A 13,452-nucleotide genomic window follows, 5' to 3' on the forward strand; every position below is an offset into this window, starting at 1 on the left:
ATTCCAAGACCACGGCACGCTGTTTTAATACAGGGGTGGAGCTGTCCCCAGGGCTATATAGTCTCCTCTAATAAAAAAAATAAAAAGTTGATGCAAGGTTTTGTCTGAAATGTATTTTATTAATTATTTTACAGTGGGTCACTGAGATTTTTACAATTGCAGAATGGGTGCCTATGCTATATAAAGTACATAAAATTGGTCCGTTCCTAAAATGCCAGCAATCCTTAAAAATAAACTTTTTCTTTTCTTACAACTTTTTTTTGGGTAGTCCTGAATAGCTGACTACTTTCAAGAATGCAGTCTTTCTAGACCCCAATCTTACTTGTTCTAGAGACTGTCTACGTTGTGCACTAGTGAACACTTAATTGACCTGTAGTGGTCCTTTCATTTTAACCCTGCAATGAAAAACATTGCGGTCTAAATGTATCTCTCGGCCGCTCTCCCTAGAATCATACCCTTCTGATGGCAGGATTGTATTGGAGGTGTGCTCAGCATTCGGCTACACATTCCAATCCTATATGTAAAGCAGTGGATGAAATTGCTGACGTTGAAGTAGGTAGAGCGGGCGGCTGCAAGAAAGAACTCCCCGGTCTGGGAAAAGGGGAAGTAATTGTTTCATTTTATTCCGCTAGCAATGAGGGCTGGACATTTAATACGTTTCAGAGAAGGAATACATCTCCCACCACCCAACTGAAAGGTTCTTGTTAAACTTAATTTTTGAACGATTTTAAATTCAAACTAGCAGAGTGGTGGTTTCTTTAAGTTTTGCCAGTTTGGCCTACAGCCTATTATCTAAGCTGAAGGGCCAGTGGGGAGACGAAGTGGTTCATTGCTTTACTTGCTGCAGGGATACAAATGCTCTCCTTTGTTGAGCTCTGTTGCTTGTGTTAGAGGAGGAAAGATGAAATATTTGCACAGCTTGTGCAGTTTACGTAGCAGGAATTTTATTCAGTGGCTTCCCTTTGGTTTTGTGTTGAAAAGGTTCCCACGCCAGTTACAGGAATTGACATTGCAGCCTCAAATAGAAGAATTGATTTTATCATAGTAAATACAAGACACAGTATCTCTCCTGTCTATAATCTCTGTCCTTTGATTGCTGCCAAGACAATGAACCAGCGACAGGTATAGAGGCCAGTACGTTGTGTTCCGTCCCCCCTCCACCTATCCAAACAGCCATCTTCTAACACCCTCCGTCATATTGTCCATTATCCGACCAAATGCTCGCTATTTCCCAACTGTTAATTTTCAAAACTGAACAGTCTATTGAAGGGTTTCAGCTAAATCGGGGTCATTTTAACAAAAAGGTTTTGTTTGCATTCATATTGATGAATAAATCAAAATGTGTCTGTCCCTTTACTGGCAAACCATCTTCCTAAGAAGGTGAAGCGCAGTATCTTAGTATCTCCTTTAAGATTTCTATAATGGCGAGAATAAAAGATTCCAAAACCCTGTCTTGAGGTATGCATGTTAGAATGCTTTGGATTTATAGAAAGTCTGTAAAATGATTTGAATGGGATTTGCTGGCAAAACAAATTTCTACACACCCCATATTATATGTGCAAACACTTTTAAGTGATTTGTTCGAATAAAATGATTGAACGGATCAGTTGCCGAAATTTCCTTTTTGGGTATGGATTAAAAGGATTGTAATTTAGGCAATTCGGTTTGTTTGTGAACCAAATCTTGCGAATCAATTCTTAACAGGCATTTTATTGTGACGAACCTCTGAAAATACATTTTTGCATATGCTGATGGGGACCCTCACATCAAGTGTTGAAGGGAACCACATTTCAAGCCCTAATGCTATAATGTTCCTTTAATCCTGAGCCTGTTCGTACCATTTAACCCTTTGTATGCATGCAGTATGATCTGCCATTTAGGAGTTAAATCCCTTTGTTTATGAACCCTAGTCACACCTCCCTGCATGTGGCTTGCACAGCCTTCCATAAACACTTCCTGTAAAGAGAGCCCTATTTAGGCTTTCTTTATTGCAAGTTCTGTTTAATTAAGATTTTCTTATCCCCTGCTATGTTAATAGCTTGCTAGACCCTACAAGAGCCTCCTGTATGTGATTAAGGTTCAATTTAGAGATTGAGATACAATTATTTAAGGTAAATTACATCTGTTTGAAAGTGAAACCAGTATTTTTTTTCATGCAGGCTCTGTCAATCATAGCCAGGGGAGGTGTGGCTAGGGCTGCATAAACAGAAACAAAGTGATTTAACTCCTAAATGACAGTGAATTGAGCAGTGAAAATGCAGGGGAATGATCTATACACTAAAACTGCTTTATTTAGCTAAAGTCATTTAGGTGACTATAGTGTTCCTTTAAGCTTTCTCAGGTAGGATATTGTGTCTGTCCTCCTAATATTACAAACAAACTGTACCTGCTTCACCAACACAGGCTCACAGTACCGGAACGTCCGTGCGTTACACTACAGGCCAAAAACAGGGAGTTTCATAATTTTTATTTATTTTTTTGTCATACTTGCTACACCGCTTCTATACTAATATTTTATACCCTTTATGCAAGATAAGGGATGTTATCATCTCTATTACCATTCATACTTTACAAACAGCAGCGTAACGCCACCCCAAACCAGCGTATTTCAGTAACGATATTTTCTTAAGTGTTATTACTCTGCAGCATGAGAACGAGTAGATCCAATCCCCTTCGCACTATTTATTAAATCACTTACAATGGGCATGGCGTTGATCAAGCCAACTCCGTAACCATAACAAATACTTTATAAATACTGGATTTATGCATTTATACACATTTACATTACACATACAGTAGTTAAAAATATATTGTATAATATGTAATAAATTAAATACATAAAATATTTATAGAAATGGCTATATAAAGGCTATTTTCTTTCTGAATAAGGCAGTTGGCAGCAATGTGAACTGCAATGCTGTGTGTGGCACGATTACTGTGTATCACCGATATTCACTAACACAGGACTTGTTGGGAACTCAACGTGAGTTTCACATTTTAGGCTAAACAGTCAAACGGGAAACGTAGCTTCTTGAAGAATTTTTCCAATTCGGCTATTGTGGTCTAAAATGTGAAATCAGTCTGAATGCCCAACAATTCACAGTTAAGCAAATAACCCTGAACGTGTTTCCTTGTATCGCAGGTAGCTTTTCATGTTTGGATCCACTTTATCAGAAAAGGCAGGTCTTCTGGAATAATTGCAAGGCATTTTTTACGTTGGGTAGGCTAGCATTGGCATTCCAGACATTGCGACCTTCATTAAGGGAGCTGTAATCTGGATTGTCAAATATTGCCTATCCCTCTACTAGCAAACAAACACACTAGTGTTAGCCCCCATGGCAGCACCCAAAGGGTTAAATAACCCTTTAAACTCTCACCTTATTGCAGGATGAAGTCTCTCCACCACCGCCAAGTAGAACCTAATGCACATGCATGGGGAGCACATTCATTTTTTCCACTAGAGAAATATTGAATCAATGAATTCCTATGGGGTATTCAGAAGGTACTGGATGTATTGTTTGGTAGACAACCACTAGAGGCAGTCTTAACCCTGCCATATAAACATTTTAATTTCTGTAAAACTGCAATGATTTCAACTGCAGTGCTTCGGGGACAAGGATCATACACCCAGGGACAACTGCAATGAGATGAAGTGGTCTGGGTGCCTATAGTATTTCACATTTTATACACAAAATGATATTATACTATCTTATCCTTGCTCCCTAGCCTTCACCCTTACAGTGTATATATAAACTGATTTAATCTATTTTCATGAATGAAGCTACTGCCATGTTTTGGGACTATGTATCCCATACGTCGAGGTATACGGGGAGGGCTAAAGTTTTCTGTGTAATCCAAGCCATTTTCCTGTCCCTGGACAAGCTACACCAATTGTAGTCATGGATCACGCATTTCACCCCAAGAGGGAGGCTGGCGTCTTGGTGACATTTGGTTAATAGCTGCAGAAACTGGGGGGGAAAGCTCCATATCTAATTAAGATTGTACACTGATTTAAAAACCAACAACAACAAACTAACAAGGAGCAAATCATAAATGGTAAATTGTTCAATAATCAGAAAAAATATTCACCTTCTCTAATTTTTGTTAATCTTTAACATTATTAGATCTTAAACATTGTGTTTAATAACCCTTAGTATTAGGATACCTTTCTCGAATCGTGTGCTTTCAATATACTAATAATTACAGTAAATTATACACAAAATATGTAGAGAATTTTTATCATGTTTGCAAATGGTAATGCTATGATAGGATCTCTGAAACTGCATTAAAACGTTTAATTAAATCAGGATATAGATACATTTTATATGTCCAGGGATGTATTAGACCTTCTCTTAAAAACTAGGACTCTTTTTTTAAAGGACGACTGTCATAAATATTTCACTTCTCAAAAGTTTGTTACATAGATGAAACTGATTTAAAAAAAATAAATGTAAAAAAATATATAGTCAATACGTTAAACGCAGATCTGCACACACCAGTCAAGCCATACGACTTGCTTTTCCACAGAAATCTCAAGTTTGCAGTGATGTTACTACTGCAAGGGATTCTGGGTGGCCATATGCAAATTAGTTAAAAAAGACTTCTTATTCCACTTTAGTTTGCCCACCCAGAATCCAAAACAAGAAGAGAATGTTTAATGACAGGTGTCCTTTAATATACACGATTCTAGGGATTGGGTTTTATATCAAATATTTTGTTTCCTAAATAATATCTGCCATATGTGACAGGAAAACAATATCCCATTTAAAGGATTACATTATCTTTGTTAAATCTACATTTTGCATTGTGGGTACAATTCCCACTGTTCTGTGTTCAGTGAATATGATACTATGGGTATTCCTCCGTCTGCCCCAAACATGAAAAGCTGCCCTAGTGCGGGGGTGAATGACAAACCTTTGGCTTCTTGAAAACAATGTCACTGTTAATACAACTAAGAAGAGGTTTCTTGGAATGAGATGTGGAATACAATGTGTGCTGTACAAGCGGCCAATGATATACATGTTAACCGTCTTCTTCTGACTCCTCGTCCTCCTCGGCTGCGTAGTAAGGCTGGGAACTGTTCTGTATGTACATTTTTGTTTTTACCGGACACTTCTGATCCATGAGAATTGCCTAGAATTAAATGAAAAAAGCAGATTGAAGACCTCAAACGTGACCATAACATATTATATGACCGTAACATATTATATGACCATAACATATTATATGACCATAACATAACATATTGTGATACAATCTTCAGCCCATCTTACCCCTGCCCCTGCCACCCCCCCCCCCCCCCCCCCCCCCCCCCCCCGAATTTATACTATTAGGACAGGGCTATTTGGTTTCTTAAGAATGGTCATATAACATTATTCCATACGTGAATTAAACAGCAAAATTATATAACTACTGATATTATAGAATGAGCAAAACTAGTCAAACACAAATACATTGTGTTATCTGGGGAAAGCTTACAATCTGCTTAACCCCTTAAGGACCAAACTTCTGGAATAAAAGGGAATCATGACATGTCACACATGTCATGTGTCCTTAAGGGGTTAAACCCATTAAGAAAATCAGATTTCACATATCTGCTTACCATTTTTTCTTCCTTGGCGGGGGGGCTCCGAAGGAACAAGCACAGAGGGGCAAAGAGGATGTCTACTATTCCAATAATAGTCATTAGCCAGGGGAACCCAATGGATTTAGCAATAGCGCCTCCAGCAGATGGGCCTGAGGAATTAAAAAAAAAATTAAAGTAAGACTCTCCGTTCTGAAGAATGCATATAATGTCAACCAAAGCTCTGTGTCCTATCTGCCTGCTTAAACCATATCCAGTGTTTTATATAGACTACTGTGTATAGTCCGACCAAAAAGTATTTACTTTAATACTATAGATCAGATTATGACTGTTTTTGCTGGAAACACCTGGTATCTTTAGGAGGTACCCCTTACAAGGAGTAACAGGGTAAGTGACATAATCCTCAGAGTAGAAGACTCCGATATGTCCAGGTATTATGCACTGAAAGCAGGGGTAGTCCTTCTTACTGGATGTTTCCTATATCCTCCGGTTGTAGGACTCCGGTTTTACTCCTACAAGGTACAGTGAATCCCAAATGCAAGGAATGAGATTTCTCCATCAGGGTTCATATTGCTCTTAGCTGGCCACGTGGCTCTGTCTCAGTAATGAAGAAGGAATATATTGAGTTGTGTCTGGGTTTACTTTCTGAAGGCTGAGTTACTAAGCCAGGCTATCAGAAGCCACAGTCTACATGGAGAAGGCACCCTTCTATGGTAGCTATAGAATACACAAACGAGGACAGGGTACACTGGCCAAGAGCAGTCTATATCGGGAGATACAATGGATAAAGCCTATATCGGGAGATACAATGGATACAGCCTCTAGCAAGAAATATAAGAGATACAATGGATACAGTCTATATCTGGAGATACAGTGGATACAGCCTATATCGGGAGATACAATGGATACAGCCTCTAGCAAGAAATATAAGAGATACAATGGATACAGCCTATATCGGGAGATACATTGGATACAGCCTATATCGGGAGATACAATGGATACAGCCTATATCGGGAGATACAATGGATACAGCCTATATCGGGAGATACAATGGATACAGCCTATATCGGGAGATACAATGGATACAGCCTATATCGGGAGATACAATGGATACAGCCTATATCGGGAGATACAATGGATACAGCCTATATCGGGAGATACAATGGATACAGCCTATATCGGGAGATACAATGGATACAGCCTATATCGGGAGATACAATGGATACAGCCTATATCGGGAGATACAGTGGATACAGCCTATATCGGGAGATACAATGGATACAGCCTATATCGGGAGATACAATGGATACAGCCTATATCGGGAGATACAGCGCATACAGCCTATATCGGGAGATACAATGGATACAGTCTATATCGGGAGATACAGTGGATACAGCCTATATCGGGAGATACAATGGATACAGCCTATATCGGGAGATACAGTGGATACAACCTAGATTAGTGGATCTCAACACAACCCTCAAGACACACCAAGAGTCCAGAATTGAGTTATTTCCAGATTCTGTTCTTTAGGAAATACTGATAAAACCTGGAATGTGGCCTAGTGGACATAGCAGGAAACAGATGGTCTATATCAGGGGTTCCCAATTAATTTTTCCCATGGAACCCTTTGACAGTGTATCAACATACACACTGACACACAGATACACACACTGGCACATAGTGGCACACAGATGCACACACCTTGACACACAGATACACACAGTGGCACATAGTGGCACACAGATACACACACCTTGACACACAGTGTGTATCTGTGTGTGTGTATGTATCTGAGTGTCAAAGTGTGTGTGTCTGTGTTTGTATGTGCCAGTGTGTATGAATCTGACACACAGATACACACACTGGCACAGTGTGTACCTGTGTATCTGTGTTTGTATGTGCCAGTGTGTGTATCTGTGTGTCAAGGTGTGTGTATCTTTGTGCCTCTATGTGCCAGTGTGTATGAATCCGACACACAGATACACACTGGCACAGAGTGGCACACAGATACACGTAGTGGCACACAGGTACACACACACACCTTGACACACAGTGTGTGTGTGTGTGTGTGTGTGTATGTATCTGTGTGTCAAGGTGTGTGTCTGTGTATCAAGGTGTGTGCATCTGTGTTTGTATGTGCCAGTGTGTATGAATCTGGCACACAGATACACACACTGTCAAACACATACACCGACACACAGATACACTGAAAGATACACGCACAGGCACATACACACACACACACACTGAAAGATGCACACAGTGACACTCAGATACACACACTGGTGCATACTCAGATACACACCGGCACAGGTAAACACAGTGACAGATACACACAGTGACACAAACACTGACACACAGATACAAACTGACACAAAGCACAAAGATTTCACACAGATACTCACACATACACACACATGCCATTTTTTTAATGTGCAGTCACATATCAGTTGTCAGCAGGGGGGTGACTTGCTGGCTGAAGCTGGTGTGTGTGGGGCAAGCTGCTCACTGCCAACTGCTGCTTCTCTCCCACTAGCGCAGAGTTTTGTGGATGAAACTGGGAGGAAATTACCGTTTAACACTTCCTCCCCGCATCCAATACTACGGGGACCCGGTCGCGCAAGTAATCGGCCACGGTGCTGACCGGGTCCCTTTGCAGCAATGCCCATCAGGTGGCCCTTATTTCTTTATAATTTCAATAGTTAGAAAATGGAGCTCTATAAACACAATAAAATACTCAGTTCTTACCGAGTGCAAATCCCATACAAAAGGCAACATCTGCGATTGCGTAAACGCTACCATAAACAGAAACGTGGCGCAGGTCTACCAAATAGCCCATTATTGGCATCATAGAAGAGTCTACCATACCTGTTAGGTAAATGAACACATTTAGTAGAGAGTTTTGATTCATTGTCACCTGTAACCAGTATAATATTCCAACCTGCACTGCTTTCGTTTAACTAGAATACAAAGTTAAATTAATTACAGGTACTCTGCATGTTTAATTGAAGTCTAAATTCTTTGTAAGCAAAAAGACACAATGTTTTCAAACTTGGTGCTGTGCCCTCAGATTGGGGATATGTTCCTTCCACAACTTACCAATTGCAAATCCAACGCCAAAGTTTGGCGCAATTAGGCCATAGATGTTTTTTGCAAATGGTACCTAGGTGGAAAAATAGAAAATATAAAACCGTTACAAATAAGAAGACTTTCGAATATGCGCAGTTACTGTTTGCTAAAGGACAGAGGTAACAATGTGATCACAATATCTGTAGTAAATAGACAAGTCTCGACATGGAACTGCTCCCCAACTTAACTTCAGTTCCTTCATTTCCCAAGATTGATTATTTGATTTTCAATCATAACAATAAATAGAGAAACTACATTGGTTGAACTCCAAGGCCCATGCAGAGAAAAGTATGCAATCCATGGTCAAAGGTCTAAAATCGAGAAATATTTAGACAACCTCCCCCGTGGTTTCAATAGCAATTGGTAGATGTCTTTATTTGTAATGGAGTTGTCTGATAATGGAAATTACCTTGTACCCTAATATCTAAAGGCTGGTAACATTATCTTTATATACTTTAAATTCAGCTTTTTTGTTAAAAAGTTCTGAAAAGTGTTTATGGGGAAGGGCTGTTCAAATGTCTGTTTCTGTTTTAAAATGAGTCTGAAAGTGTTAAATTGCAAAGTAGTGCAAACGTAGTACATAGTGGGAAGACCACCAGCATTGACAATTCACATCAGAAAAAAAGAAAAACACAGAATATTCAACCTCTGCAATAAATGCTATGAAATAAATATCGCAATTTAAATTGCACCTAAATATTAAAAATTAAAAAGAACGAGTCATGCTTAGAAAGCTTTGCTGCCAGTCAGTGTTTAGGGTGCAGGGAGTTTCGGCATGGACTGTTTTAGCGTCTTAGTGGTCAGCAAAACATTTATAATATATTCTACAAAGTGGGACTTTTCAGAGTACTTACACATAAAATGCTAATTCCAACCATAATCATTCCGATGAAAGCACAGAGCCACCTGCGGAGAGGAAGCAAATTCATTGGGACACAGAGAACAATAGTCATCTGGTAAATAGATACTTGTTTAGTGACATGCAGAGGCTGAACATACCGAGTTAAGGGGGAGGAAGTGGTCTGTACCCCACAAAATACTATCAAACCACCAATGGGAACTTATTCTCTCAAGGACAAAAGAAAGGGGTGAGAGGCTGCATGTCAAGTCCATCACCTGTTTAAGATTGTCTAAGACTAATTCATTTTTAAAAAAAAAGCCAGGGGAAAATAGATATCGGGGCTGTGATTAATTTTGTATTTCACATTCATTTAAATTAAAAGTTTATAGTCTCAACATAAATACAGCTGACCTGCTTTTATGACCTGACAAGCCAATTAAGGTCTTTTCTTACAGTTTAGAGACTGACACTGTTTGGACTAAGATAAAGCTCTTTGCATTCTGTTAATTTGAATCAATCATTCTACAAGCTCAATCCAAGGTATTTCGACATTGCGCCATTACTCCACGTACACACATCCTGTCGTCTGCATGGAGAGAGTTTTATTACGGTGAGTTTAAGATCTGTAATGAATCACGTCATTGAAATGTACCTAGATTCGTTATAGCTGAGGGAAAGTTTGTAAAATTTAGTGGCATTGTATGGGTTGCTTGTTGTTTTAATATAAAATGTCTGAGAAATGTCCGGCATTCAGAGCTGCTGTTGACGCCAGAGTCGTCCGCTGATTATATCTGTGACACACAGTAATAAAGTAATAATGAACGGTACCTTCCCATCCTGTGAGCCAGCACGCCGAAGATATTGGTTCCAATGAGATAAGAGATACTGGCTGGAATGAAAGCTACACCTGCGGAAAAAGCACAATTCTCCTTATCAGTCAATATCAATGAAATATTAATGAAATGATAGATTGCTCAGGTTTAATATCCGGAATACGAAACCAAGAGCTCACCGCACATTATAATGATACCATGGGGGCTTACAGGGGCACAGAGCATAGGGTCTAAAAGGGGGGGGGGGGAGGGAGTGGAGGGGAGGGGAAATAAAGGCCTGAGTTTCCAAATTTAGGCCAAACTGCACCAGTGGGAAAGTCTCCCATCTGGTTACTCTCCCAACTAGCTTACACCCACCACAATTCACAGTTTAGTAAAAAAAAAAACAACAACACAGCTTCCGGGGCCAACTATGAACTATACCGGCTGTATTCCTTCCCCCCTCTCCATTTTCAGTGGGTTTAAAAAGTCTGTTTTAAGTGCATTTCAGAGTGACTTAAAAGAAGGCGCAACTGCTTGATAAAGCACCACCGTATACTGCAGCGTTGTATCTGGTTATAACATGTTATATACATTCTAACTATCATAAGAACTATCGGTCAAAGTGCAAAACTCTGACCGGTAGTAAAAAGGGGTTACAGGGGTAGTATAGGGCTTAACCCTGAAAATATGACTATCGAAGCGGAGGGAGTGCGAAGAGTTCCCCGTAAAAACGGGGTCCTTAGTCTCACTACCGCTACCCCCAGTCTTAGTATCAAAACAATAAGAGCAACGAAAATAACAAAAACTTTAATAGAACAACTTTAAGGAAAAAATATAATATCAAAAAACACACCACCTATTAAATCACCCCACTCAGTGAGGGTTAAAAACAAGATAATACGATGCGACTGTAAATGTAGACTGGCGAACCAGTGTGGCTGGGTACCTATTGGAATGCAAGTAGCAACAGCAATCACAAAAAGTACTGGTGTATCAAGTTTCTAGACACAATATAGTTTGTAAAGATACATAATTGCTAATCTAGCTTCCCTTGGAACCTCAGCCTACCTGTCACTGATTAATGCCAGGAAACAGCACAAAAGCCGGGGGATTCCCCCAATTGCAGTGTTCCTAGGAACAGCTAATATCTAGTTAAATCTGTATAATAGCTTCCGAGAATCCTAAGGTGTACTTAAGTTAAATCCAATATCAAAAAGTGCCTGGTAAATCTAGTGCACCAAAAGGAAGTAAATCGAAAGGAAAGTGAGATCAAACAGTATATACAGAGAAAACAAAGTAATGAAAGGGACTGAGTCTAAACAGAGTTATGCAGATAATACAATTACCATTACTGCTCCTAACTCAGAATAATCCCTCTAGTCTGTACCTAGGGCTGTGAGGTTTCCCTCAAGTTGTCAAAGCAGTCAGCATCGAAAGTATGTCAGTGTGTCCAATCATGTGGAACAAACTGCCCAACGCGCGTTTCGGCGGTCTCACCGCCTTTCTCAAGGGCAAATAGTAGTACATAATGAGCCTCCCTTTACCTTGTTTATATACCCCACCATCTACTAATCCAGTAGAAGGTGGGGTTTCAAATTGCCCGCCAGCCGCATCCACTAATTACCGCTGGTGGTGTTGTGCGCATGTCCCTTTCCCCGGCGCATGCGCGGGAACTTCTCCCCCTTCATGGGTACAGAGCCTCCACTTGCGCATGCGTCAGAACTTAGTCTTCGGGCCAGGCCGAATATCCGCTTGTGGGCATGCGTATAGATAGCGGCGCATGCGCACAAAGTATATGTCAGTCTGTCCGCGCATGCGCCAAAAACTCAGAATTGGGCGATACGCTCACGGCAGTTTGCCGTCAAGTATTGGCGCATGCGTGCGAACTTTGTGTTTTATGAGTATTTATTCTTGCGCATGCGTCTGGACTTAGTTACCAACTCAGGCAGTCCACCTTGTAAGGATGGTAAAAGTAGTGGATGATAAATCGGCTCTGCTACTGAGTAGCTGTGGTTAATATCTATCGTGATACGGTAGGGGTTTACCCGTCTCAACCCACATCCCCAAAATTCTTTAGAAAAGGGGGGGGGGGGTGGGTGGATGTTGTAAGGTGGCTAGTAAGCCCGAGTATCATAACGTTCGATATCTAGTGGGGGCAAACACTTAAGAGAGGCATAATTCGTAATAAGTGACATATTATGTATCAATAGAAAAAAAGAAAATTAAAGGTCCATTCAAATGTTATGAGCTAAGTTGATTATACATTATGAAGGAGTGGTAATAAAACAAGAAAGGCATGGTTCAAAACATAAACTAATAAACAAAAAAAGCAAAGAAAGCATCATAAAAATGTTATAGACAAGTCAGATGAATGGGGCAAAAGAGAAACCCTCATTTAGACCTCTCGGTTGGAGTGTTTTTAACTGATAAATCCATTTGGATTCTCTCTGTCTAAGGATTCTGTCAAAATCACCACGTCTTTGGTTCCTTTTCACTAGTTCAAGGCCGCAGAATCTGAGGTTATTAGAGTCACCGTGATGGTGTTCCTTTAGATGTCTAGATATTGGTGTATCTAAACGGTTCCTCGGAGACCTTATATGCTCCATAATTCTCGCTTTGAAGGCCCTGAAGGTCTTGCCTACATATTTCTGTCCGCAGGCACAGGATAAAAGATATACAAGTCCCTTGGTATTACAATTAAAGAAATCTTTTATCTTTACGGTATTTTCACCTGTGCTATCAGTTACGGTCTTTGAGCCTTTGGAGATGTATCGACAAGCGACACATCTACCGCAGCTGTATGAGCCACAGGGTGGGGTACCTAGCCAGGTGGCTCTTGGTTGTATTGGGGTAGAAAAGTGACTTGGTACCAGCAAGTCTCGGATGTTACGTCCCCGTCTAGCCGTAATATCAATGTGAGGGCCAAGGACCTGTTTGAGATGGGTGTCATTCAGCAGTAACGGCCAAAATCTGTCCAGTGACTTCCTAACCTCAGGCCAGCCAGCATCATAGGTCGCGATCATGCGTATTTTGTCAGTTTCCCTATCAACCTTGTCAGGTTGGTCACTCAGGAGTGCACT

General features: G+C 40.3%; 1 protein-coding gene across 1 annotated transcript in view; it reads right to left on the bottom strand.

The window, feature by feature from the left end:
- Nucleotides 1–4,779: 4,779 nt before the first annotated feature.
- Nucleotides 4,780–13,452, bottom strand: part of SLC18A2 (solute carrier family 18 member A2) — a 114,544-nt gene continuing 105,871 nt past the window's right edge. The window contains exons 11-16 of the mRNA XM_063434674.1: nucleotides 10,386–10,464; nucleotides 9,571–9,622; nucleotides 8,687–8,750; nucleotides 8,336–8,455; nucleotides 5,603–5,736; nucleotides 4,780–5,133 (exon numbers count right to left, since the gene is read on the bottom strand). Coding sequence (XP_063290744.1) covers nucleotides 5,023–5,133; nucleotides 5,603–5,736; nucleotides 8,336–8,455; nucleotides 8,687–8,750; nucleotides 9,571–9,622; nucleotides 10,386–10,464 — 560 coding nt within the window. The 3' untranslated portion in view covers nucleotides 4,780–5,022. The remainder of the gene's footprint in view (nucleotides 5,134–5,602; nucleotides 5,737–8,335; nucleotides 8,456–8,686; nucleotides 8,751–9,570; nucleotides 9,623–10,385; nucleotides 10,465–13,452) is intronic.

This window comes from Pelobates fuscus, chromosome 10, assembly GCF_036172605.1.
Source record: "Pelobates fuscus isolate aPelFus1 chromosome 10, aPelFus1.pri, whole genome shotgun sequence".
NCBI classification, from domain to species: domain Eukaryota; kingdom Metazoa; phylum Chordata; class Amphibia; order Anura; family Pelobatidae; genus Pelobates; species Pelobates fuscus.